Genomic DNA, 27,554 nt, shown 5'->3' on the forward strand with positions numbered 1-27,554 from the left:
TTTGATTAGACTGTTTTTCCTCCAGTTCGACTTTTGTCTTGTTTTATAAGTTGGAGATTTATGGATTTAATTTTTAAAGTTTTAATTCAGAAACAAATGGTAAGTAGAAATTTGATTATTGGATTTTTTGATTAGATTATTACGTTGTTAATTTAAAATAAAATAAATGTGTATGTATGTGTGTGTGTGTGTGTGTGTGTGTGTGTGTGGTGTGTATTTGTTTGTGTGTTTGTGTGTGTGTGTTTGTTGTGTGTGTGTGCTGTAAAAGTGTATGTAATATATATGCTGTATTTTCCTACTTTTCACTCTGAGAGTTTTACCAGGCTATTATTAGTTACATTATGGTTATAATTACAGCAATAAGTTTTTATTGAAAAAAGACATCACATGGGCAAATAAATAGCCGAACTGATAAATGTGAAAAACTACTTCTTCACTTGGTCTAATAACAACATGCTTCACATTTCTAAAAAAATATACTCAAGTTTGTTTTTTATTTCATTTTTACCTTTGTTCCAATCTGAATGTTGGGATAGCCTCAAGGGTGGCTCATGTTATCCAGGTTAGTTGTTTTGAACATTTCTTGGGTGCGTTTTATAAATTTTTTTTTATAATTTTTACAACATTTTCCACTAACAATTAATTATTAATCTAAGTTTGTTTGGTGCATATTTTATAGATCTGAGAAAGAATTGTTGAAACTAGGAGATTCTCAAATATTAAAATACTAGAATTTTTTGATGTATTAATTTTAATTTAATTTCAACCATGGCTGGTGATGGTCTTTTTTTATTGGTGAGGGGGAGGATGGATAGGTGAGGTGAAGGATGGATAGGTGCAGGACTGCAACCATGGAATAAATTTTATACATATGCAACCAGAAATATTAGTACCAAGAGCACATCCTGACAACGCTGAGCTATTAGATAATAAAGAAAGATTGTTAAACTTAAATATTCACTTTTAATTATACTAAATATTTTTAACGTTTTTTCATTATAGATAATTCAATGCATTTTTTTACTTGCTTATGCGGTTTCATTTTTATTTAATTGAAAAAATATTAATTGGAACGACCAGTCAGCATTTTTGATTTTATAATATTTCAATCTGGTGTGAATTACAACTTTTCATACATTTTCAGGATTTTTTTATAACTGCACGCAATGCAGCAAATGTCCTGAAAATCATTACATTGATAGAATTCAGACCTTTAAAAATGCAACTAAATGTAAGAAACATACATCCTGCAATGAAGGTAAGTACTTATTTTTGCATTCATCTGTGCTTCCATTTTTTAATGAAAAGTTACTTTCAGTTAATTCACCCAAACTTAAATTTTTATTTCTCAAATTTTTAAATTCAGATAAAAACTCCCTTTATGAAGAGCTTAAAAACATAATTTTCGTTTTGTTTCCAAATTTCGTATACAAAATTTTTATATGCAAAAACGTTGTTATCTAATAGCTATTTGTTTATTAATTTGATGATAAGATATCTATCTGATAATGGGTCAATTAAATTGTTGATATATGTTCAGATCAAATAATCGATGAGCCCGGTACAAGCACAAGAGATACAACATGTAAGTGTCGAGATGGATACGTTTACGACAGTTCCAGCGAATCAAAATGCATAAAAACAGTTGAAACAACAGTTATCCAAATAACTAATACAACTACACCATTACTATCAGTACCTGCTGCAGATGAAGGTTAAGCATTTTATTATTATTGAATCACTGACCAAAACCGTTTATGCAACGATATTGTTTTCCTTATTTCAATATTTTATTAATCATCTCAAATATTCAAGAAACTATGTTTCATTTTTCAAAAAAGCAAACTGTTTTTATGGTTAAAACAGAACAAAAAAACAGAGTGAAAATATTATCGCAGCAAAGATTTTTTGAAAGAAAAATGTTATTGCAGTTTTCATTCTTCGTGCATTACTTTTTGTATCAATTCCTCGCCAAGAATATATAATCTTACAGCTTCATTAACGATTAAGAATTTAGATATGTAATAATATTTTGATTGCTTCAATTATGAAACAAAATTTTAATTTTAAAGCGTCCTTCAGTCCTACAACCATTTGTGCTATTGTCTTGGCATCAACAGGGTAAGTTGTTTAAACACCTTACATACGTCTAAGTATGCAGGCAGACGTCGTTTCTGTCAAAAATATTATTTCTGCTATCATTTACTGTTTGTTTTCATCATTTTTTTATATATTGCAGAGGTGCGATCTTCGTTGTTGTTGTTACTCTTTTAATTCGAAGACGAATATCTCCCAAAAGGACAAGAGGTCTGTCAGTAAAATGTTTCAATTTCTTATTGATCTTGTGATTTAAAAAAAAAAAGTTTGGGTAGCACGTAAACATTTTATTAAAAAATTCAAAATAATACATACAACTCATGCTTTATTCACGAAAATGTTGCGTTATATTTATTATAAAAGAAATTTCTTATTTCATTCATAGATAACCCTGCTTTAAGTCCTTTGAACGAAGGTAATGTCAGCATTATTTTATTTACTTGTAGTAAATTTTCAATTTTTAATTTTGCTGAAGAACTTGAAGTTGATCTCACAGAACCTAAAACCGATTTAACAAAGAACATAAACTCAAATCGAGTCTCTTTGTGCCGTGATATGATCCAAAGTGCAAAGTTTTGGGGCGTATTGAAAGACGGTGGAGTATACAGCCACGATGAACAAGAAAAATGCCAGAACAACGTGCGTATTTTAGCATTTTTTTGTTATTATATTGATTTTCTTAATTAACTGCGATAATTATGTTAATGATCATGGTAATTTGAACAAATATCTTTTTTAGAGATTTTGTTTCGTTGCTTAACACTAAATTTTATAACCGTTCATTGTTGAGAAGTTATTATAAACATTTTTGCTGCTGTTTTGATGAGCTGTAATCAACGAATCTATTTCATCCATCATACCATCTGGATCTCAAAAAGTGACAGTCGCGCCAGTTTTACCGATATGAAAAAAGTCTGCTTTGTTAAGGTTTATACAAACCAATCTCCAATTTCACATTCATTACTGTAGTCAATTTTTCATATCGAATTCCACCTCACCAACATTAGATCACTCTTTGATTCTTAGGTCTTTAGTTTATAATTTATAATTGGTTCTTAGGTCTTTAGTTTATAATTTATAATTAGCGGCGTTGTGAAGTCCAAAGTTATTGTATCATCTTCTCACCGTTGTGGTTTACCTATATGCACTCAACATCTGCTGCAAAGACCATCCAAAGTTTATCACTTTCATATTGTGCAGGCATATTCATCAACATTTTAAGTCTCTGGTATGTGTGCCAGCAAACGGAACTTTTTTCTCATTAGCTTAGCTGAGTGGGATCTGGCCAGTTGCTTTTTAGTTCTGTGTCTCTTCATGTGAGCTTCAGTTGATTGATTCCATATATTTTCCTATATTACTTTCTGACAAAAATGTCAAGCTTTTTTTTGGCAAGTCTGAGGGCCCATGATACGTAGTCGTGGAGCTGCACCGTAAAGGCTACGAGTTTTTTTAGTTTTCTTTTGATATTTTTTTTTGTCTTGTTAGCGCAAGAATTTTTGGGTCTTCTGTTGCTTAGTTGAAGTGGAATATTTGTCCGTATGTCTTAAAAAAAAGACATTGGAAAAGAAGCTTAGTTAATTTGTTGCTTAGTTGAAGTGGAATATTTGTCCGTATGTCTTAAAAAAAAGACTTTGGAAAAGAAGCTTTGCGAGAACGTAAAAATAAATTTAATATTTTTGAATCTAGGGCCTCTAACCTTGTTTTTTGAGCTAGCTTATGCATTTTTTTTAGTTTTAAACATTAAATATTTAATTTTCAGATTTTAAATGTTGTTATACATTGCTAATAAATATAATGTAGCATTGCATAAATACATACGTGAACATCACATATTCACGTGAATTACACCTATTTGTTTGAGTTGAATTACGTGTCTCTTTATAAACATTCACACAGATAAATCTTGGATATTAATTTGATATGCTGGTAAAGTAGAACTGCATTCAAATACAGCTTTGGCATTATTTCTTAGTATTTTTTTTAGCTAGATCTCTTAGCTGTGATGTTTTCTATTAGTCAATCAGCTCTCAAACCATTGTAAAATTATATTAACTTACTTTTGGCAGACTAAACTTAGATATTATTTTTTTATTTAGGAAAAATCAAAATCTGGAGCGAATTCGCGTTTGTTAGATTTCGCTGTTAAAAATGTTGATAAAATAAATAAACTTGTTGATGCATTACTGATAACTGGTCAAGAACATCTGGCTCGGTTAATTGATGAAAATGCAATTAAAGAAATAGACGCCAAAAAATATTCAAATTGGAAAAAGCACGGTAGTCCTCCTAAAGAAAAAATTATTTTTAATTTTTATAAATTGATAGCAGAACTACGAATAACCGAAGAGTTAGCCCAATATTTAAGGCAAAATTGTAACTTTTCAGAAGAAGATTATAATTTACTCGGGGGAAAAGTGAGTGAATCGCTAATTTAAATTTTTGTTAAATCTAAGGCGATTAAAATTAGTAAGAATTAATAATGTTTTTTTTTCAGACTACTGATGAAAAGGTGGACTTGATATTGGAATGGTGCCTTAGAGATCCCAGTAGGATAAAATGTTTTGCTGAAGCCTTAGAAAACGCGGGGTATTCAAAACATGCTGAATTTTTATCCGTTTAAAATTTTATCGAGAATTATCACTAGAGCTAACTAGGCAAATGGAAAACTTGGCCCTTAATTTTTATATTTTTTTTATTTAAAAAACAATTTTATAAAGATGAAACTTTTTGAGATTATTCTTTAAAATGTATTTTCAATAAATTATACACTGACGGGATTTTTTATTGTTTACAATTTTTTCTACTGTATGACAAACTCTGACAAAAGCAAAAATTGGCACGCCATAAAAATAAAAGGCATAAAAATATAATAAAGTTAACAAAAAAGGATTGATAATATAAGGAAATAATGCGAAATAAGATTATATGAATAATGAATATTCATTTAAAGGGCAAATAGCTATCAGGAATTTTTCATTTGAAGTTATTTGAATCGAATATGGAAAATATATATTTTTTCTTAAAAATTTATAGGATAAAAGTAAGCTAAACAGTAAATAAAATATAATGCAAATTTATATTTAAAGTTATGAAAGAACTATTATAGACAGTAGACAGATAGTTAAAATATAAATGTACAAACCGTTAAAATATTAAAAATTATTTATAGCTGGTTAAAACTAGTGAGAAATTTTTTTTGCTCATGTTATTGTTACTGGAATAGATTAACTCCTATATTGACCTTTGAAGGACCGTTTTGAGAACTATTTAACCTTTGAGGAACCGCATTGAGATCTATTTGACTTTTGAAGAGCCGCATATGTATTAAATAGCAAATTTTTCGACCCGTTGACTGAAATTTTTTTAATTTTTTTGTGGCTGACAACTTTTTTTGGTGGTAATGTTCGTACGTTAGTTTTTTCGATATTTGTTGATATGCTAGTTTATTCATTTATTCGTTCGTTCGATCATTCCTCCATCCATTCATTTATTCATTCACATACAACCATGTATTTGTTGCCTCCTAAATTGGTCACAATCTCATCTACCGACAAAAACAACGTAGTAGTCAAATAATATTTCACCCTGCAATCAACAACCAACCGGTGAAATGGCATCCGAATGTTTCGGTACAACTGACACAATTTACAGTTTTAATTCTAAACCTCAAACAGTATCTTATTGAACGAAGTAGTATCATAAAATGAATAAAGATGCTTTTTTCAAAAATTTAAAAAATTCTCAGTATCAGTATCAGAAATTTGTAAAGCGCCTCTCTTGAAAGACCTCAGAAGCGCTTTCTGGTGGGCACATTCCTGAAATAATGATGCTTCAACATTCTTTTGAATCGAGGCCTGATCAAGTAATAGAGCCATTCTATTCATTGCGATATCAATGATGATGATTGTGACCTGACTAATTAAAAAGCAGCAAATAAAATTTATTAAATAGGATAGTTAATTCGTTGCGAAATCGTTGGAGGAAATGACGTCATGTTAACAGTAGCTATTTTACTGCATGGTAGTTAATCAGCTCGTATAAAGGTTATATTCAATTCCTATCAAAAAAATTTGACCAAATCATATGCAGGCAGAACTAAATAAAGAAATAGATAGATAGATAAATAGATAGATAGATGGATGGATGGATGGATGGATGGATGGATAGATAGATATATATATACGTAGTTATAATACAAATTCGAATTGTACAATTGTGTTATGGTGTAGTCTCAAATTATTTTGAATTCTCTCAGAAAAATTAACTTTCTTACTATATGCTAGTTACTTTTATCAACAATTTAAAAAAATTTCAATTTGATTTCATCGCGATATCGATAATGATTTTTATGACCTGACTGATTAAAAAGCATCAAAGAAAATTTTTAAAATAGGATGGAGAATTTGTCATATTGGGATTGTCATAAAGCGAGCAAAATTTTAATATAAAAGCGCTTGTAAATCTACGCATATTGGCCCAGCTTGGCTTGGCTCGGCTTGGAATTGGATGTTAAGCTAGGTGTGGTCTCAAACTATTTTGAATTCTTCCCGAAAAATTTTAACTGCGTGCGTACATATGCAGCACTGACTGTTGCTTTTATAATGAATTTATATTATATATATATATATATATATATATATAAAGTGACTAGAAGCCATGTATACAAATAATTTTAAAAAAGCAATAGATTCAACCAGTCAATCAGAAAGTTTCGTAGGCGTTCGTTCGATGACGTCAATTTAGTACGGTTAGCATTAGGGACTTCTATTCTTTTACTCTACTCGGTGTGTTTTTTGTTTTGTTTTGTTTCACACCATACATATAACAAGTACGCGGTCGTTCCTGGTTTTTGTGGGATATAGAGTTATATAGAGTTATTTAGAGTTATATAGAGTTATATAGAGCATATGTGGGGTATAGAGTTATATAGAGTTATTTAGAGTTATATGAAGTTATATAGAGCATAAATACGTCCTACCTCGGGGAACCGGGACTCTGGACGCAAAACGAAGATTGATTTGATTGATTGATTATATAGAGCATAAACGCTATACAGATACCTTTCTTTGCCGACCGATAATAATAATAATAATGGATTATAATTATTTTTTATTGGTCGATATTTTGTTATATTTGTTTGTTTAAAATACGAATTTTTAAAAAATTGACGTTTTTAAAATTTTTATTAACCGTCACTTTTCATTTTCGAATGAATTCAAAAATACAAGCAACTATTGTGTTTTTCTTTCATTACTTAATTCTCGAAATTGTTTGTAGATCTGTACGGTTAAGTGTTTGTTCAAGTTTGAACAAACCTTGCAAATATTTTTTTATTTATTTTTGTTTTTTTTTCTCGTTTATTTGGTTCATTCAATTTGGTTAATTGACTGGTCGATTGGTTGGTTGATTAGTTGATTGAATGAATGGTTGATTGGTTGGATGGTTGGTTGATTGATTGATTGATTGACTGACTGACTGACTGATTGATTGATTGATTGATTGATTGATTGATTGATTGATTGGTAACGTATTTATAGAGAATTTTCGAGATTTAAAGCGGCTGTAGGAATAACTCGCATCTCATTATGAAATCAATGATCGACATATCGACCAAAGAAAAATCACAATTTAGCCGTCTGAGAGCATTAGTTTTAAAAAGTTTGTATTTTTTCGACATCAGGAAATTGTTTGCTACTCAAATGATATTCACCAATACCTCCACGGTCCACGCCAAATACTTAATATATATACAGACTTGCCTTTTTGAAATAGATAATGTTGGAAACGAACTGTTAGTGGCGAGCGTTTGTTCAGCAGGCTAAAACTCTTCTGACGATGGCGTTTATAGCGTCTTGCATAGAACTTGAAATTGCAAATGTTTTCTAGTTATAATTATATATTTATATTCCAGTTATGTGTTCTCCGCCTATCGGGCTCATTTGTGGTTGTGGTTCTCTTCAAAATATTCAATGGATTTCACTTTTAATTATGATTAAAAGTGATGAATCTTTGGAGGGCATCTACGATTTTAATCTTCAAATGTTAATCAAATAAAATAAATACGAAGGTAATATAATAAATATATTCATTCATACCCTTATTGTACTTGAGTAATTATAATAGTAATGTAATTGTAATAACAATATTTCTTATCTTATTTTTTCCATTAATAAGTCATTTATCAATTAAATTAAATTTAAAATTAAAATTAGTTATAATTATTAAATTTTTTAAATTACCATTTTTTATTTTATTTGATCATTTGATTTGCCTAACTTTCATTTTATTTAAATTACAAATTGTTTCAGGTTCTGTGACACGAAGTAATTTTTTAAGAATTAAAAAAGAAACTAAACAGTATTTTCACCTTTTTTAGTGATCAAAGTATTTAGTTTGGTTTATTACGGAATTGTTTTTCTTGCTAAAAATTAAAAGAGAATTGGTTTGAATTTGAACTGTCTCATCTTTTCTGCAAACATAAGAAGTGAATAAGCAGAAATGTCGTTAACGACCAGGACTTTAAAGGCTTGTGTGAATAGAACTCTTTCTATTAATAAAAATTTAAACTTTTTACGTTTTTTGGTCCATGAATCAAAAGAAGAACCAAGTCAGGCAGAAGCAAAATTGATTGCAAAATTGAAAACTGCATTCCCAGAGGCTTCTTGTATACAAGTTGCTGATGTATCAGGTGTTTGTTCTGTTATTATTGTATTATTTGAGTTTGTTTTCTTGTGAGTCTGTAATTTAAATTTGGTACTCATCAATGTTTCTTCAGGAGCTGGCTCCAGATTGCAATTCCAAAATAACAAATTTTTCCTCATCCTATCAAATAATGTTTAGGCTTGATGGCAGGTTATTAAGGTTAAACCAAAGTTAAGCTCTGTCTATAAAAATTTTTTGTAGTTTTTAAAACTTTACTACAATACTTTCCCTTCTGTAGAGTTATGATGGCACAGCCCATCACAATGGCACAAATTTCAAGTTGGAATAATGCGTCTTGAACCCAGTGCAAATCTCTGCTTTTGCTACCAGAACCAGAATCAAACTTCCACAAATCATTACATAAACCATATTTCCTACCACACATCTACTATTATTAATCAATTCAGCCATCAATTGTCAGTTAGCTCACTTTATTTTACATCACATAACTCAAAATACTTTAAATTAACAAAATTAGGTGGATGTGGATCCATGTATGAAATTTATGTGGCAAGCAGTAAATTTGAAGGCATAAAAACTGTCAATCAACACAAAATGATAAATGAGGTCAGATTTTTTGCTGGGGACATGAAACTTATTAATCGTTTAAACATAAAATTGCATGCAAATTGTTTTCTATACAACGTGCCAATTTTGAAAATGTTTCACCCTCCCAGGTTTTGAAAGAGGACATTAAGAAGATGCATGGTATACGAATCAACACATCAACTAGCCATACACATTAAACTACACTGAATAAGAAAAAACAAACGGTTTCAATAAAATTTTATTCAAACAGAAACTGCTTATGATAATCGTGTTTGCAATGAATAATATGAATTAGACGAGATGAAAAAATAATTTTTTTTACATTTATGGTGACACAACATCTATTTATATTGTAAATGGTTTGTTAAACATGCACCTACAAATTCTAGAATTTTATCTCGACGATCTGTCATCGTATATAACAGTTCTTCTGAGTAACTAACACTGAAAAATCGTACAAAAATAAATAACAATTAGATTTGATATAAATGTTTATATATATACAAAGCAACCACCTAACAGGAAGAAAAACCTCTAAAAAATGTTTTCAAAGGTTTCAAGGTTACATCTTCATTGCTCCAGACGAATAAGTTTTACATTCATAATGTTCACTGATAAGCTGTCAAAAATGTGACATCTGACAATTGATTAATTACATACATGACGCGACTGATGCACTTTTAATGTTAAATATATTATCTCAATCGTGAAGATTAGTCAAGGTTTTAAAATTCTTTAAGCCATTCGACAAACCTTCAACAGTGAATAACAAAAAAGATTTTATTAATAACATCTCCGCCATCAGTAGCTAGTTTTCAATAGTGGTCATTCCTTAGTTGTACGATGAAATAGATTAGAAAGAAATATGAATATATACGAACAACCATGATTGCATAGATAACAAAATTAATTCAACATCTAACAGTTACAAACGTGCACTGTGCATAATTAATCATACTATGAATTGGATGTATAATCGTCATGCTAGCATGTACATATTCTCGTGGACAATTTCTATGAAAATCTCTTTGACCTACGGTACGAACATTCGTGTATGTTTATATTTATTCAAGATTAACCAGAACCATCAGTTGTTATACAGGATAACACCGATTGAAAACATACAAATTCATGCATAAACATGCTTTTAAGTAAAAAATTATGTTGAGAATGTCACTAACAGAATGATTTTGTGAAGCTTCCTCAAGATAAAGCTGGTAAAAGTTTGTAATGGATAATATTAAAGCAATGATATAGAACCAATCTGAATCATATTTACACCAATGAGATAAATATCTATCTTTTCCGGTATAAATTACAAGTAAACTAAATAAAACATCAAAAATATGAAACGGTGCAAGGGCCATTTACTTTTGTAATTGAAATTAGGTACTAGCACACAACGCACAGCACAAGATAACAAGCGCGTACGCATACATGCGTGCACGCTCGCACACTGCACGTTCTATTAAATATATTCATGGTTAAACAATACGAGTATTTAACAAGTGGAAAAAGAAATCACTGTACACGTTTTAAATAATATAATCAAGCTTCATTTGAAACGGAATTTAATCTTTGACTAACTCAATAGCGAAACAGAAGATGTAATTTGTCGTATTGAAATATGACGTTAAAATCTGATCAATCACATATGTTCATCAGGTAACAATAATAAATGAATGAATGAATGATAATCGTTTATGAAAAAAACAAATAATAATATTAATCTATCAAGCAAACTATAGTTACGGCTTGAGGTTTCGCGTGTAAGACCATCATCCTATTGACGTGTGAAAATATTTCTAAGCAGTTAAATGATTCAATTAAAAACATCTCTATACAGGTTCGTCTAAAAAAACAGAATTTGCATTCCAATAGACGGAAATAGAAAAATAATTTTTCTGCATGTATATAAATAAATTTTCAGTAAAATAATCAATTTTTTTATTTTTCTTACGGTTTTCTAGCAATTTTCAGAAGCTGCCAGGACTACATAAATGAACGAACAAAGACTACAATTGTTACGCACATGTCAATAAAATATGATAACAAATAGGGATGACTTGCAGATATATCAAAGAAAATTTATGATATTTATAAAAATATTGAAACACTAGTATTTAATTAATTCAGTTTTTATCTATGTTAATATTAATAATACATACCTGTATAATATATAATTGAAAATATAAAAACATCTTATTGTACAACAATTAGTGGTTTTATCAAATACCAGCCATTATTCAAAAAATTGCGTAAAAAGATGAAAAATCAATTATAGGTCGTCTGGATCTGTACAAAACATTTGTTAAAACTAAAAAAGTTCTAATTGAAATGGAACAGATTGTTATTAACACAGATTCAACAACAAACGAAACATCTGCACAGTTAATGTCATCATCCAGGAACTAACAATATTGGAAATTATTATTCGTAAAACTGTTTCAATGATTGAAAAGATAGCAACAACATTCAAAGTATTGTGCATTTAAAATCAGAATAAAAACTTCAAATTATATACACGTGATGAAACATTTAAATAAATAAATAAAAATCAATGATTTCTAATAGAAAAAGGTGATTAATTTCTACATACATTATATAATGAGACTTACGTATAGACTATTTAAAAATTAGAGTCCTCCAAGTCAAAAATATTTTACAAAAAAAATATAAGAAAATGGAACCAAGCTATGAATCCAAGAACAAAATTTGCACAATAAAAAGTTAACAATGAATAAAGTTAACATTCGAAATAAACCGCATTTAAGTAACAGTTTAAAAGATGTGATGTGATCAAAATTATTAATTACAAACCAGGAATAATTAAAATAATACAAACAGGGTTATGCAAAGATTTTCAAACGAACAAGAATAAATATCAGCAAAACTACACTATTTCGCCGGCAACGCTGTTCATAAAACGAATGAATTAGTAGTCATCTTTATTATCAATGTTCAATTTTATGACTCCTAACATGTGAACATATGAATGAATGAACGTATGTTCTTTTTTGTTTTGGTTACAACATCTGAGTGGCAATGAAAATCAAAAAGTATTAATACAAAGTCATCTATATATATATATATATATATATATATATATATATATATACACCTACCTAAGAATCACAAATTATGATGAACATCAAATGAAAAAGCTCAACGCTATATAACAAACATCAATGTTATCTAATCATTAAAACAAAACGTAGCCTTTTTGTCAGATTGTAAGTATGAAAATAAAAAAAGAAAAATTCCAGCACTGTTATCATAGCCTAACCTAATAAACAACAAGAACTCATCCACCTTTCAATCAAATGCCCTGACCGAGTTGGTTGATTGTTGTGGCCTGTAAGATGGCTTGTGCTTGCTCATGCATGCCTTGTTGTCTGTAATAATCCGCCCATTGTAAACTATAATCCGGTTGGCCAGTTTGTGGGTTGATACCTAGGAAACAGTTAAATACATTAGATTAAGTTATCTTGTTGTATCACATGGAACCTAAGACAACAACATAAAGCTTGAAAAATTGAAAATACTGACAAATATTGAACAACAAAGAACAATAAATAAAACAAACTAAACAACGTTATTGTCTGTCAAAATAAATGATGTTGACTGCCTCTGAACAAACAAATGTTCTGTTCAATTCACACTGACAATGGTCTCCTCACATTTTGACATAATTTTTCAAAATTTTTGTGTCTTCTCCCAAAGATTAAACAACAATAAAACTTGAATCAACAGAGCACTGAAAGATTGAAACACATTAACAAAGTTGTAGCAACTAACATGAAATCCATTAGAAAATCTGACTGCAGCAGCACCTGCACTACACCAATAAACTAGAAACTTGCTTTTAAGATGTTTACTATTTCTCAACTATAATTTCAATAGATTACAACTCCCAGATGTTTCACAAGTCTCAATTACACAGATGATTTTGTAAATCTCAATTAGATACTTTTGAGCCACATTTTGCACTTCATATGAAATATGAAGGTCAATAGCAATCAAGATTTTTAATAAAAAATAGACTATAAATGCATTTTGCAGATGCACAATGGATTTTATTTTGCTGCAATTTGATCTTGGTACAGTTTTGACGTTTTTTATATTCCAAAGCTTCTTATTTTTATAAGGTGTTTCGAGGTTAAACCTACTTAACTGCAGTTTAGTTACCGATTTTATAAATGTTAAAATTTTGTCAGTAACTTCTTCAGTCAGCACTTGTCACCGTCATATTAATGAATTTTCGACTGTTCCAAATTCATGGGGTGATATAGTTCACAAAGAAGCAAAAAATAGTTGAATGCATTAATAAAGTGAAGAATGTTCAAGAAAGTTTTTAAGACTTATTAATTAAGAAAATAATATCACAGTGGCAGCAAATAACATGGAAACAACAACGAACCTCCAGGTGACGGAAGAGCTGCCCTTGTCAAGAACTGAGATTGCTGTTGTTGGCTGATAAGTTGTTGCAGTTGTTGTTGCTGTTGTTGTTGGTTGATGATGTGTGCTGTCCACTGAGCTTGTAACTCAACCGGCTTGACTAATTTTTTTTTGTTATTTTTTTGTTATTATCAAGGTTTATAGCTTAATGTAAATAACGATGCTGGAAATTTGACACCCATAGATAGGGTTAAAATGTAGTTCCTTATAAATCATTGTATATTATATAATGAGTGCGTTATGAATAATATTATGTTAAATATGTAATTGTTACCACAAAGAATAAATCTTTTATAATTATCACCTTTTTTATATATTAATTGATAAAATTAATTTCTAAAACAGCAAGCAAACAATGAAAAACAAATTAAAACAAGAAACTGTTTGAAACAAACATCTAAGACTGCAAAAAATGAAGAGGAAACAGAAAGGAGAGGATGTTAACTAACATTGCTCTGCAGGAGTAGCAGTAGGAGCGTAAGCAGTTTGAAATGTTGTTGGCCATGTTTGAATGGGTGACATAAAATTTTGTTGTTGAGGTTGTTGATGCTGCTGCTGCTGAGCTTGTAACAGCTGTTGCATCGCTTGTAAGCTTTCAGGTTATGCAAATGAACATTAATCTTGCATAAAATGTGACCAACAGTTGTATAGAGAAATCAATGTTTACTTTTAAAATATTAAGTTGTAAATTTTTTTCTATTCATCACAAGTATAAGGAACAAAAAGCTATTAAAATTTAACATTGAAAAAATTAGAGATGACTTGACAAACTTTGTGTGACCATACAGATTAGCCAAGAACTGATTGTTGTTATTGTTGTTGTCTCTCAGTGCCGTTGTATTTAGTGTTGCTGAACTCAAAGTTGGAGCCACCTAATGATAATACAATTTTTTAACACAATTAACTACACATACAATGGGCATATTATAGTAAATAAGAACATTTTTCTAGTTAGAAAGGAATGCATATAAATAAAACTACATTAACTGAGTGTCTTTATAATGTTGATATTTCGTATAGTCTGTTATAGCTCTAAAATCATTTTAACATGCATAACAGATAATCTAAATGAAGATGCTAGAAGCAATAATTGAATAAAAATTAATATGAAAAACCATTGTAAACGTGATAGCTAATGTTGGTGAATGTTTCTTATGATGTAACTGGTCACTTTAGTATAATTCAACTAATATTAATTCAATAAACGATCTGAGAGAATGTTATCTGTAATTTAACACTGCTAACCAACTTAGTATATTAAGCAAGCTTTAAAAGGAATACATGAAAATTATTACAGCAGACAAAATTTATCTTTAAAATTTACATATGTTGCTTGGAAATCAATATCTACTACAGTATTAACTTAGAGAAAATAAATTCATGGATAGAAATTCTATGTGCAAAATTGATTTGAAGGATTGTGAAAATACAAGAAATAATTATATTGTAATTAGCTGGCTCCTACTAACTACATATTATAATCAAGCTTCATGTGAAATGGAATTTAATCTTTGACTTAACTCAATAGCGAAACAGAAGATGAAATCTAAATCTTTAAAAGAAATGTGTAAGGAATGGTTCCTATACATACCTTTTACTTGTGTACAATACATGTTGGCAATTTCTAGAATTAAATGCTACCAACATACACTGTTTAGCAATGTGACAAACAATATTTATAGCACCATTTCTGTAGTGTTCAACAGAACATTTCGAAATACTAACATAAGTAGAAACAAACTAACTACTAATATGGCGAAAAGAAAAAAACAGTTTCAAAAAGCACAACAACCAGACTAACTGTTCCAACTTTATCAGAAATAAGTCTGATAGCTGATTGGATCTGTTCCTGACTTCCAACAATTCTGAAGAGTCTTTGTATGGATGCAGGATTGTTTGCCTCCCTGTTAAGTTCCACATGGGCACCTGATGATCGACATATCTCCCTTATTGTTTCGCCTCCTAATATAATTTAAACATTAGATTTATTGAAATTTAACTATATAAAACTAAACCAATATGTTTCTAAAAACAACTGTAATTCAAATTAAACATTTGATATGTCTTGAATAATTTTTTTAATCTGTTCAGAAGCGTAACACAACAATCAATCAATCAATCTTCGTTTTGCGTCCAGAGACCCGGTTTCCCGAGGTAGGACGTTGTTTTCTTTGCCATCAACTTTTTGAGCCAAATTAGACGATTAGTTGTATCCATTTCATTTAAATTTAGAGCTTTCATGTCTTGCTCGATTGTTTGCGACCAGGACTTCTTTGGACGGCCTTTGGGACGTGTGCCAGGTACTTCAACATCTGCAAGAGAAGTTATGGCACTGTTTCCATTTCGTTTGACATGACCAAACCACCGCAGACGGTGTTGCCGGCATTCGTCCTTTATATCATCTAAACCAGCACAACTCAGGATTTCGGTAGATTTGATGTGGTCCTTCAGACTAATTCGTTGCATCCATCGGAGCATTTTCATGTCGGTTCGTTGAAGTTGTTGTTCCAGTTTGGTTGTCATTGGCCATGTTTCTGCACCATATAACAACACCGGACGTATCACAGATTTATAAAGTCTTGATCGTAGTAGTAGTAAGATGTCACGCCGCATCAATATAGAGGCAAGGAGATGCCATTTATTCCAGGCTGCACGTATGCGTGCTCGAACGGCAGCTTCAGCTGTTCCAGTTCCAGTACAATCCAGAACATCCCCTAGATATTGAAACGATGTGACTTTCTCTATTTTAATGGCTTCAAAAACAGTGCTATTTCGAATTTGTTGTTGTGGATTGATGCAAGCAGGACAAACAAAATTGGACACTTTAGATAAAGTACCAATTATTTTTGAACAACGTTTGTGACACCACTGGTTACACTGCTGACACTTGATTGAATTGTTACCTACACCAGCTTTACAAACTGAACAGGGCCATCGTCCAGTAGCTGTGGATTGGATGGGTTCACCAGTGTTCATTGCTTTGGTTTTGCTGATGTTGACTTTGAATCCATGATCGGCGAGTCTGGTGTTCCAATCTTCAAACATCTCTGCTGCATTCTGCTCAGACGTGGCTGTTAAAACGATATCATCAGCATATACTAGATTCCAAATGTCACTAGTGCGTATCAGTTTTGTGATTTCTTCCATCACAGTTATAAATAACAGTGGACTGAGAATCGAGCCTTGGTGAACTCCAACGCCGATGTCAAATGCATCTGTGTTTCCAACCGTTGTGCTGACAAGAGTCTTAGTATTCGTATACATTTCAATCACAAGTCGAACAAGATATTCTGGAATGAGTTGTCGACGTAGACTCCACCTGATTGCTTCACGGGGAACTCGGGGTCGTTGTTTTTCTTTGTGATGGCATAGGAATAATTTGGGGAAAAGTTTTTACATCCGGACACCCATCCTGACGACAACCACCAGCTATGAGCGGTGGGCCTAGCCTTTCGCTCAAAAGCACGGAAGGCAGCGTGGATGCAGTTTTATGTCGTACCCAGGGCCAATTACCTGGTTTTGATTTTGTATTTAAAAATCGTAATAATAATAAAGTTGGTGGAGATGTTGGATTGTTTATACCTTCTAACCTCAGATATGTAATTCGTGATGATTTATACTTTCATTCCACATCATTTGAGTTATTAGTGGTTGAAATTGTTTATATTAATTCTAACAATTATTTGGTTTATGTTATTTATTGTCCTCCAAATAGTAATGTTACATTTATTGATGATTTAAACATCTTATTTTTTATAAATAAAAAAAATGTCTAATTATAATGTTTATATTATTGGTGATTTCAATATAAACATAGATAAAAACTTTTGTAACAACTTTTGTAACAACTTTTGTACTCAATTTGTTAATGTAATGTACTCATTTTGTTTTTTTACTCTGATAAAGTTCGTTCAGATAAAGGTATGTTGCCCATGGTAAGACCGGACTCGTTAATACTTACTAGAGATTTGCTAAAATCCAATCTTTCTTTAATTTGATAAACGGAGAAAACCTTATAAAACTCTTCAAAACTCGATAAAACACTGTAAAACATTGTAAGAGTCTATAAATTGAGTTTTACAGCTTCACAGGATTTTACTCTAACCCTTAACGGTTCTACCCTAACCCTTGAGGGTTCTACCCTAACCCTTAGGGGCTTTACAGGGTTCATAGAATTGTACATTTTATAGAGTTTCATAGAGTTATACAGAGTTCTATAGGATTTATCGAGTTTGTTAGAGCGAGTTTGTTTGTCAGCAACTGTAAATATCAAATTTTTAAGAAACAATATCATATTCGACAACTATATTTCACGCAGAGTGAGTTCTACAGAGTTGAATTGAGTATTATAAATTTTTAAAGAGTTTAATATTTTTTTTTTATTTTTTACAACAATGATGACAACAACAACAACAATTTCGTAACACAACAATGATGAGATGTAATAAGTTTATACATTACAAATATTAAGGTAGCATTTAATGTGGTTAGTTTTCACCAGGATAAGTCCTAACATTGAACCATGTTCTTACTTACATTAATTCAACGTTCAAACCATTTGCAAACATTTTTAACAGCAAAAACTTATCATTTTAAGTTAGAGAACAAACGGCTACTGCTTATAATGTACGATTTATTAGCAAAAAAGAATATAAAAATAATGAACCTTTTCCAATGACAAGTCCACACTTATCTGCAGGAACAGTATATGATATCTCTTCATTAATTCCTTCAAATTTTTTCACTCCTTCTTGAATTAGCAGATTGTTGAAGTTCTTCGTCAAAGTACTGTTATCTTGCTTCTCCTTCAACAAATTAAACCAATGAGAGTGATTATCTTACTCAATACAAAACTTCTGAATTATGCTTAAAAATTTTAAATAGATAAAAAAATTAATTGTAACAAATTTAACAAAATTCATCTGAAATGAAATAAAATGAAACAAAAGTAACCCACCAACTCACTCACCACGATCTCTTGAATCAAACCAATGGCAGCCTGCATCTGCTCTGAATTCCCTGTTGCCAAATAATTCAGAAATCATTAATTTAAAGAAACAAATTGTTTTAAACGTTATGTCCTAACTACAAACTATCATAAACAAGCAAGCAAAAATTGACAGTGTACTTGAGATTGTACTTGATTAAAATATACTTGTAATTGACAATGTACAATTATCATACAACATATTGATCAATGATAATACCACTGAGAACTGACCAGTGATATTACAAAGTCTGTTGGGACCAGAGGATTCATCATCAGGCCTGAATTGAATGCGTGCTCCGGACTCCTGTTGTATCTTCTTGATCATTTCACCTCCCTTACCAATGACGACTCCAATCATTGACCTGCTAACTGGAATCTGTCAACACACATTTTTATTTTCTCAATCATCAACAGTTCACTCTTTTTCATTATTTAGTATCACTCCTGTTATCATAATTACCACTTAATTAATTTTACACTTGTCCACATTTTATCAAATTGATATTAGGCACATTATCTATTATTTTTTATTTTTACCATGTTAGTTTTCATTTAAATCTTTTTGTTTAATTCACAACAATCATCATATTTAATACACATTTGGTTTATAAATTATTAACTACGAAAACAAATTAACAATTAGAAAACAACATAGTGCAAAACATCTAATAAAACAAATCATTAAAAAATAGTTAAGAAGGAATAAATTATAAATAAATAAATAAATAGATAAATAAATAAATAGATTGATAAATAAATAAATACATCTATGCTTGTCCGCTGGTTGCTTCCTGTGTATTCCCCATAGCCAGTTATCTGTTCATTAATTTGTAAATTATTAAATGAGAATGAATTCATTAAAAAATACCTACGGAACAGTACCCACAAACAGAAGTACAGGCAAACAACTCACTTGGACATCTTTCTCTGCTAGCAGACTCAACACTTTCTCCTTTGCTCTCTATAAGAATACAAAATAACAGGATGACAACAGATTGCAATATTCCTAATAAATAATGAAGCAGAGGAACATGAACAAAAACTTGTTAGGAAAAATTTTCTTCAACACCCAACAGCTACCATGGCTAACATTATTATCATACATAAATGTATGATAATAATGTCCATACATTTGTAACATGTGGATAATCAATATATTAGTGATAACGCCAAATGAAGCACACAACTGCATATTCTATTTAACTTTTACTATTAAGCCAATTATTGAACTAGCAAGAAACCAAAAAATCGATTGAAATAAAAGTAAAATAAAATAATGAGTTTTGAAAAAAGATGTGCAAGTGACCTGACAACTGAGACGATCGCCAGTGATACGCAAAGGTTTGTCGTATGTAGTGGGTGAGTTGTTTTCTTGAATGATCACCATCTTCACACCTGTCTGCTCCTAATTAGATTATAAATATTTCAAGGCACTCTAAGAGGAATCAAAAAAGTAAGAAATGTGAAGTTGCTTAGAAATATAGATTTTAAAAAAAGTCATAAAAATTCCCAAAAAGTAACAAGAAAAATTTGCTTAAGTATATAACTCATGATTTCACAAAATGGTTAATTCAATGAAGCTTTTTAATGTAGCAAATTTAAAATCTAGGACAATGTTGATATGAAATCAGGATAAGAAAAATGCCAAGAACAGTTAATAATATTAAAAACATCAATGAATAAAAGAAAAAGAAATTATACATATATGTACAAATAAATATGATTTCTGCAAAAGCCTGGTAAGATGCAGAAAAAAGTTTCATCTTAAATTTGAGATTTTGCCTTAGAGAATTGATGATGATGATTATGTGTGTATATGGATTTTCAATTATGAACTCACATAATGCAATAAATAACATAAAATACAGGGATCTTGAAAATGAACATAATAGAAAAACAATGACGATGATGCGTCAGGCTGTTTGAAGTGGAGACAATTTTTAAAAGATTATGCCAAATATTGGTAAATTATTTAGATTTATAAAATTTGAAAAACAAAATAAAAAATTGTTTGAATAATTTTGAAGAAATTGGTTATTATTCTAATAAAAATTATTATAATTGATGCCGCACTCTGCTAATACTTCCCACCCTCACATTAATTTGGCTAACATTATCGAACACCTTTTTAAGTCATAAATACATCGTAAACCATTTATCATAAAAATTATTTCAGTTCAAAATAACCATAAACAAAAAATATGGACTGAGAAAACCAGAAATAATTCAGGAACAAGAAAACAATTTTACCTCTTATATTCACCTCCTTACATCTTTTATTGCAAATATTTAAAATATATATTTTATTAACTTCGTTGTTAATTAATTTAATCAGGTCTGCTAACTCACACATTGCAATTATAAAAACTTCAGCTTAATCAGACAACAGGAAGTTAAAGAAACAATTACAAGATTTACAGTGTAGAGACAAATGAACATATGTGAAGCTATTTAAAAAGAGCATGGTGAAAAATACAAAATATTCCAGAAATAAAAGCAAACTTGAAGTAGCTTAATAGTTTCTCCTCCCTTGCCAATGATAATGCCAGCTTTGTTACCTGGAATCATCAGCTCAATGGTCTGTGAGGTGTTCTGAAGATCTGGAGGAAGGTCATGTCCTTTGCTCATTATCTGAGCAATCATATCTTTTGCTTTTCTAAAGTGTCAGTAAAAGGCAACAGTGGAGTTCAATATTTACTAATTGTGAAAAAACTATTTTGACAAAATTTTTAAGAAACAGGAAGTATTTAATTTATTGATAAATATAAATAAGCACAAATTTAAATAATTAAAAAAGACTGATGTATTTAATTGTGAGTTGATTATTTTTGGTTGAGGTGAGGTAGGTAAAAAACGCTAAAAGAAAAAGAGGAATGAACGAAGAAGCATGACAATTAGCAACTCAAAGATTTGAAGATAGATATACATGTGTCCAAGACTTGGGTAGGGTTATATAAAATTAAAAAAACCTTCAAAAGTTGTGATAGCAGCAAAGTTATAGCAGAGGCATCAGGTTAATAGTTTATTATTCATTGAGAGTTTATTTGCATTGTTTATTTATGCATTATTAAACATGAAAAATAAATTCCTGCAAAAATGTGGTAGTTTACGAACTGAATAGCCTCAGATGTCCCAGTTAAAGTACATGGTCGATCTGGCATGCCATAACTTTCTGCAACATTTAACAATAGTATTGTTTTAACACTTAATATTGAAAACAGTGACAATTATTTTTAACAAAAATTTTAAGATGAAAACTATAATTACAAGAATAATTAAATAATTTATATTATATTATTATTACAGTTGACTTTAATCTTTCACAATTAAAAAATAAGTAAATTTATACAACATTAAACAATTTTATATCTCAAAGTGCCAAGTTAATAAGTGCACCATAGTTTTTTTCACTGCACACATATATGTTTGTTTATACATACATTATGATGCATTGGGATGGTATCTTATACTTGTATGACAAACCTTTCAGAATTGAATCACTAATTAATTAAACAATAACACCCAGTGTGCTGAGAATTAGAATAAGCTTTAAAAATGCCTATCGTTGTAGATATATTGATATGTGCATTCATATTTTTGAAAAAAAAGTGTATAAACTCAGTAAATGTACATACATAAAGAAGATATTTTTCATAAATGTATAATAATTAAAATACTCAAGAACACATAAAAAATGAACGTCCTGGGCATGACATAAAACTGCATCCACGCTGCATTGCGTGCTTTTGAGCAAAAGGCTAGGCCCACTGCTTATAACTGGTGGTTGTCGTCAGGATGGGTGTCCGGATGTAAAACCTTTCCCCAAATGACTCTTTATGCCATCACAAAGAATAATTTGGCGCAAAAAGTTGATGGCAAAGAGAACAACGTCCTACCTCGGGAAACCGGGTCTCTGGACGCAAAACGAAGATTGATTGACATAAAAAATGAGTAAAATGACATTAACAAATCTAATTCCTAAAAATGTATATAGAGCTTGTACATGATGTAGTAGAGTCTATCTATATCTTGAACAAACTCCATGTGTAAATGAATAAAAAAGGTACCTGGTGCAAACTGTATTCTGCAATCAGAAGTTGCCTGTATGTTTGCTATTTGCTCTCCACCTTTGCCTATAACTGTCAAAACAATGTAATGCAATGCTATTATTGGTTTGAATTTTGAATGGATATAAAAAAAAATGAAAACCAGTACAAGTACAATCTACAAAATCAAATTTGATTGCAATTCTTGTGAAGAAAACATGGAAGTGATGGTTAGTTTTTTTTAATAATTTAGTAAAGTTAAAACAGCAATACACAAAATTTAAAAGCCAATAAACGTAGAGTCAACTAACTTAATCCTACCATCCGATCAGGAACGTTGATAATTTCTGAACGTAAAACATCATTAAACGCATTTACAACCCCATACCTTGGTAGGAGGGATTCCATTTTTACAAATATCTTGTGATTTTCTTCGGATCATAAATTCTTTTATTTGTTCTAATTTAAAAAAATAAAATATTACTAAAAGAGTGCATAGTTTACGCAAATAATAATTAATGCAGAGAACACAATGTCACTAAATTTTAAATTAACGTGGGCTAGGAGGTAGTTAAAAATAGAAATAGCATGCACCGATATTAACGACACCCAAACCGCCATTTTGGTTATTAGCTGGATAACTATAAGTGAATGCAATTCTATAACCAAACACCCAAAGTGCAAAAATGGATAACTTAATAAAAGCGAAAAAATGAGAAAAAAATTATACGTAAAAGCGATAAAATGAAGAGATACCGGATGACGAATATGAGCGTGTCTCGTCTGGCCGTCCATCCAAATGCATGCATGTATGCATCCAATCATCAAGAACAACTTCTTTAACCTATCAGCCAATAAATAAACACTAAACTTTCATTGACGTAAGGTTTATTTAAAAATAATTCTATTTATTTAAGCCATTAAAAGCAGACAAAAATTGATAAAATAGTTTAACGGTAATTTTTTGTAAGATTTCTTGCATAAAAATTAAATTTCAACATTTATTTTGAATAACCTTTTTTATCTATGGTTAAAAATTGATCAAAACATGTTGATAAATAATTGACCGGCGATAATAAATTTTATTTACTTTTCTCAGTCAAACTCGAAGAATGATTCGCATCGCACAGAAAGATTTTTCGGACAGTTCACATGAGGAAACGTTTGGAGGTATAATATTTGATAATGATTTTGTAGTTATTATTTGCTCTACTAACCAAGTAACAAAATATGTTAAAAACAAAAATAAAATTTATCAGTTCGGAATTGTAACATTGTAATGTAAATTAAATAGATAATCAATGGAATGGACTTAATTTTTGTTTGCTCCATGTTGTTTATCGGAGTAATACAATGACTTCTCTAGATAGTAAAATATTATTTACTTTACTCTTTTCTATAACTACCTTATATCTGCTCGCTGCTGACCAATGGGATTGACCAATGGGCAATGCTGTATTGTAGGTAGTGTGTAATGTGGTAATTTAATCAATGCTGATTTCAAGTTTTAATTAAGCATTGCAGAAGCTGAAGAAAGATTCAAGCTACTTGAATGCATAAAAAGCTACTACTGTGTATATCAAATTAGATTAGACTAATAATTAGATTAGATTAGAGAGGTTAAAAAACTAGCAACCATTTTTTGTTTAATATTATTATAACATTAAAACATTTTATGATTTTTAAAGTGCTAGGAACTGCCGTGTATATCAACTGACTTGATCATTAAGACATTAACTGAACATGCCTGGAAATTGTTTTTCATGATTTTTCTTTGCATAAAATAGAATAAAGACATTCTCACATTTTTTATTGAATGCATTACAATATAATATACTCTCTCCAGTTACTGTTTTCCTGAATAACTTTGCTACCAACTTTTCTCTGAAGATTGTCATAAATTTGTTAGAGCATTGTTTATTAGTCCCTTACATTCTATTCCATTTTTTGATATAACAAGCAATTTGAGGTTAAGAAAAGTCAAAATTGATTAAATTAATGAACTCATATTCTTCAGGAATTTTGTTCTAGCTTGAATGAATAAGGTTGGATTAGTAATTAATTCAGTTAATGCATTGGTTAATTCAATCTGTCATAAATTGCTGGAAGATAATTGATTTTTTGTTACAATGGTACTGAAAACAATTATAAAATTTATTTGTTGAATAAAAAAATCCACAATTTTAGCTTTTTTGTAATGTTTTTTTCTAATTGTTAATCTTATTTTGATAATACGTTTTCTAGTTTATTAGTAATTCAGATATATTAGATCTTTTACTTTAATTATAAAATGAAGTTTAAAGAGCCTCCGAGAGATTAAACATCTTTAATTGAAATATTTTTTATTCTTTAACTTGCACATGAAAGCTTTATGATGAACATGAAAGGACTTATATTTATTCAGGCATTTTTTTTATTTTAGCAACTATCTTTCATTCTCATGAAATGATTATTTGCATTTTTGTTTTATAAACCTGTCAAATATGAATACATTTATTGAAATCTTGATACGTTAATTCGTTTCCATTGTTCTCTGGAAAAGCAAGCGCCATCAAAATTATCCATTTATGGGAATACTTTCCTCATCCTTGTTTAATTTGATGCATATTTATAAAAATGGCAACCTTCCAGGTTTTTATGATGTGCTGTTGGACATGCGAATGCAACAGCAAGAGGTCCTGGCAGACGTCAACAAGTTGCCACAAAATGCCGCATACATGAAATTCAGGAAGGATTTGGGAGACAGGTTCACCACTTCAGTCGACAAAGGTTTGCATTCATTCCATAGATATAATTATTTTTTTTGCAGTTTATTTTTTGTGTTTCCACCTATGGGTACATGCTACACAGCCACAGTTGAAAAAGGTGTGCATTCATTTGATAGATCAGAAGGGGGCAAACTTTTTGTTGTGAGGACTGCCTTGAAAACTTTTACCTTTAGAGGGCCGCATAGTAGTAGTAGTAGTAGTAGTAGTAGTAGTAGTAGTAGTAGTAGTAGAAGTAGTAGTAGTAGAAGTAATGCTGTTCTGGAGGTTATCCAGAGAGTGTGCTGTTAGACATGCTAGCACAGCTGATTTGTTGATTGATTGTTGTCCATCCAACAATCAATGCCTTCTTTAAATTTGTTCATTGATTGTCCATCAACAAGTTCATTTGGTAATAAGTTTCAAGTATTTGCGACTCTATTGAATAAGTAGTTCTCCTGCCTCTATGTCTTATTAACTCTTTAAAATATTTCAAACTGTGACCCCGCGTTTTGATTTTGACTATGTTAAAACGATTATTTAAACCAGCTTTGTCCAAATTATGCATGATTTTAAGCAACTGAATCAAATCTCCTCTTTATCTTTCCACCAAAGTTGTTAATCCTAATTTTTTAAGATGATCTTCATAAGCTAGGTTTCTTATAGATCGAACCAACTTTGCTGCTCTGTGCTCTTTGCTGCATATGTGACAATTTTTCCACCATGGCCTTGAGGGAAATTTTTGTATTTGTAACATGTGTTGATTTGTGTGGCGTGTGGTTGACGACCTTTTTTGGTCATATTGTCCGGCTGATGACCTTTGTTGTGTTATAATGTCAATTTTTCAAATTTTCATTTATTTGTCAAATTACGTACATGACCTCGCGGGTCGCATAAAATGGCTGGTGGACCTCATTGATAATATGCTTCTCAGTTCATTTTCTTGCTTCCATCTATGGAGACATGCTTTGCAGTCATGCAACACACTTGCAACAATTTGTAATCAGCTAGTTTGTTGATATTCTCATGTTAAAATATGTTATAGCATAGCCTGTGTAATAGTTGAAAATTATGATTATGACAATTAAAGAACATCATTCTTCACAACATGTGCAGCTTTGTTGTTTTACATCTGTCATCAACCCATCAGCCATGTTATTGCTGAGAGGATATTATAGTGCTCATTGTTTTATTTCTACTGTTAAGATGATGATGATAATGATGGCTATGATCGTGGTGATAATGATAATTGATGGCGATGATGATAATTGATATAACCTAATGCTTCAACCATGATTTATGCTTCTGGTTTGAATTGTTTTTATAGAACCTTTTAATTTGTTTTTATTTATTTATTTGCTTAGCTGATAAAAATCTCTCTGCACTTTTGAACAACATGTTGAAACTGCAGAAAATTTTCACAAAACATGATGGCATCACTATGAAATTGAGGTTATTACTTTTATTTGGCTCTATGCTTTATGTCATTTTTATTAACCATTAGTCATTCTTGAAAAATTTTCATTATATTAATTCTTTAATTATTAATTCAGTTCTTCAAAATCTGGAAAAGTTGATAATAACAATGCAGATGATGAGGAAATCGTGAGTGATGAAGATGACGAAATGGCTGGTGGTGAAGATAATTTAAAAGAGGACGATGATGAAGAAGATGGCGATGGAGAAGATGATGAAGAAGAAGATGACGAAGACACTGATGATGTTGAAGAGGACGGAGAGGATGTGGATGAGGAACTTGATGATGGGAAACATGATGACAGTGATAATAATGAAGAAGAGGGAGATGATAATGTGGAAAAGATCAGAGGTAGAAGTTCTAACATAGATCATATTGGTAGAAAGATAAGAGAAAATTATTCCTCCTTTGATGCCACAAAGTAAACCTTGAATAAATATCTTACATTCCATATGTAACAATACCGTACATAAACTTTGCTTTTTGCATTT

General features: G+C 30.4%; 4 protein-coding genes across 4 annotated transcripts; 3 read left to right on the plus strand and 1 right to left on the minus strand.

Annotated features, from left to right (window-relative positions):
* Nucleotides 1-453: 453 nt before the first annotated feature.
* Nucleotides 454-4,717, plus strand: HELRODRAFT_160439 (hypothetical protein; the record flags this gene model as incomplete). The annotated part of the gene is made up of 8 exons (XM_009017398.1): nucleotides 454-562; nucleotides 1,145-1,258; nucleotides 1,541-1,714; nucleotides 2,073-2,121; nucleotides 2,240-2,307; nucleotides 2,573-2,736; nucleotides 4,194-4,511; nucleotides 4,592-4,717. The coding sequence occupies 8 exons, from the start codon at nucleotides 454-456 to the stop codon at nucleotides 4,715-4,717; spliced, it is 1,122 nt and encodes a 373-aa protein (XP_009015646.1).
* A 3,953-nt stretch (nucleotides 4,718-8,670) lies between these two features.
* On the plus strand, nucleotides 8,671-9,524 carry HELRODRAFT_147328 (hypothetical protein; the record flags this gene model as incomplete). The annotated part of the gene is made up of 3 exons (XM_009017399.1): nucleotides 8,671-8,785; nucleotides 9,278-9,366; nucleotides 9,477-9,524. Coding segments are annotated over 3 exons (252 nt in total), but the record flags the coding sequence as incomplete, so codon positions are not given.
* A 2,777-nt stretch (nucleotides 9,525-12,301) lies between these two features.
* Nucleotides 12,302-23,624, minus strand: HELRODRAFT_188314 (hypothetical protein). The gene is made up of 18 exons (XM_009017400.1): nucleotides 23,599-23,624; nucleotides 23,154-23,301; nucleotides 22,864-22,935; nucleotides 21,911-21,968; nucleotides 21,299-21,452; nucleotides 20,103-20,201; nucleotides 19,710-19,757; nucleotides 19,562-19,612; nucleotides 19,028-19,172; nucleotides 18,776-18,825; nucleotides 18,473-18,611; nucleotides 17,912-18,066; nucleotides 17,320-17,425; nucleotides 15,608-15,768; nucleotides 14,578-14,678; nucleotides 14,256-14,398; nucleotides 13,769-13,906; nucleotides 12,302-12,801 (listed from the first exon to the last, which is right to left on the minus strand). Exons 2-18 carry the CDS (start codon nucleotides 23,248-23,250, stop codon nucleotides 12,668-12,670), a joined length of 1,851 nt encoding a protein of 616 aa, XP_009015648.1. The 5' UTR covers nucleotides 23,251-23,301; nucleotides 23,599-23,624; the 3' UTR covers nucleotides 12,302-12,667.
* Nucleotides 23,587-27,488, plus strand: HELRODRAFT_160441 (hypothetical protein; the record flags this gene model as incomplete). Its single annotated transcript, XM_009017401.1, has 5 exons — nucleotides 23,587-23,651; nucleotides 23,942-24,012; nucleotides 25,474-25,611; nucleotides 26,951-27,038; nucleotides 27,140-27,488. The coding sequence occupies 5 exons, from the start codon at nucleotides 23,587-23,589 to the stop codon at nucleotides 27,486-27,488; spliced, it is 711 nt and encodes a 236-aa protein (XP_009015649.1).
* Nucleotides 27,489-27,554: the final 66 nt, after the last annotated feature.

This window comes from Helobdella robusta (assembly GCF_000326865.2).
Source record: "Helobdella robusta unplaced genomic scaffold HELROscaffold_2, whole genome shotgun sequence".
NCBI lineage: Eukaryota > Metazoa > Annelida > Clitellata > Rhynchobdellida > Glossiphoniidae > Helobdella > Helobdella robusta.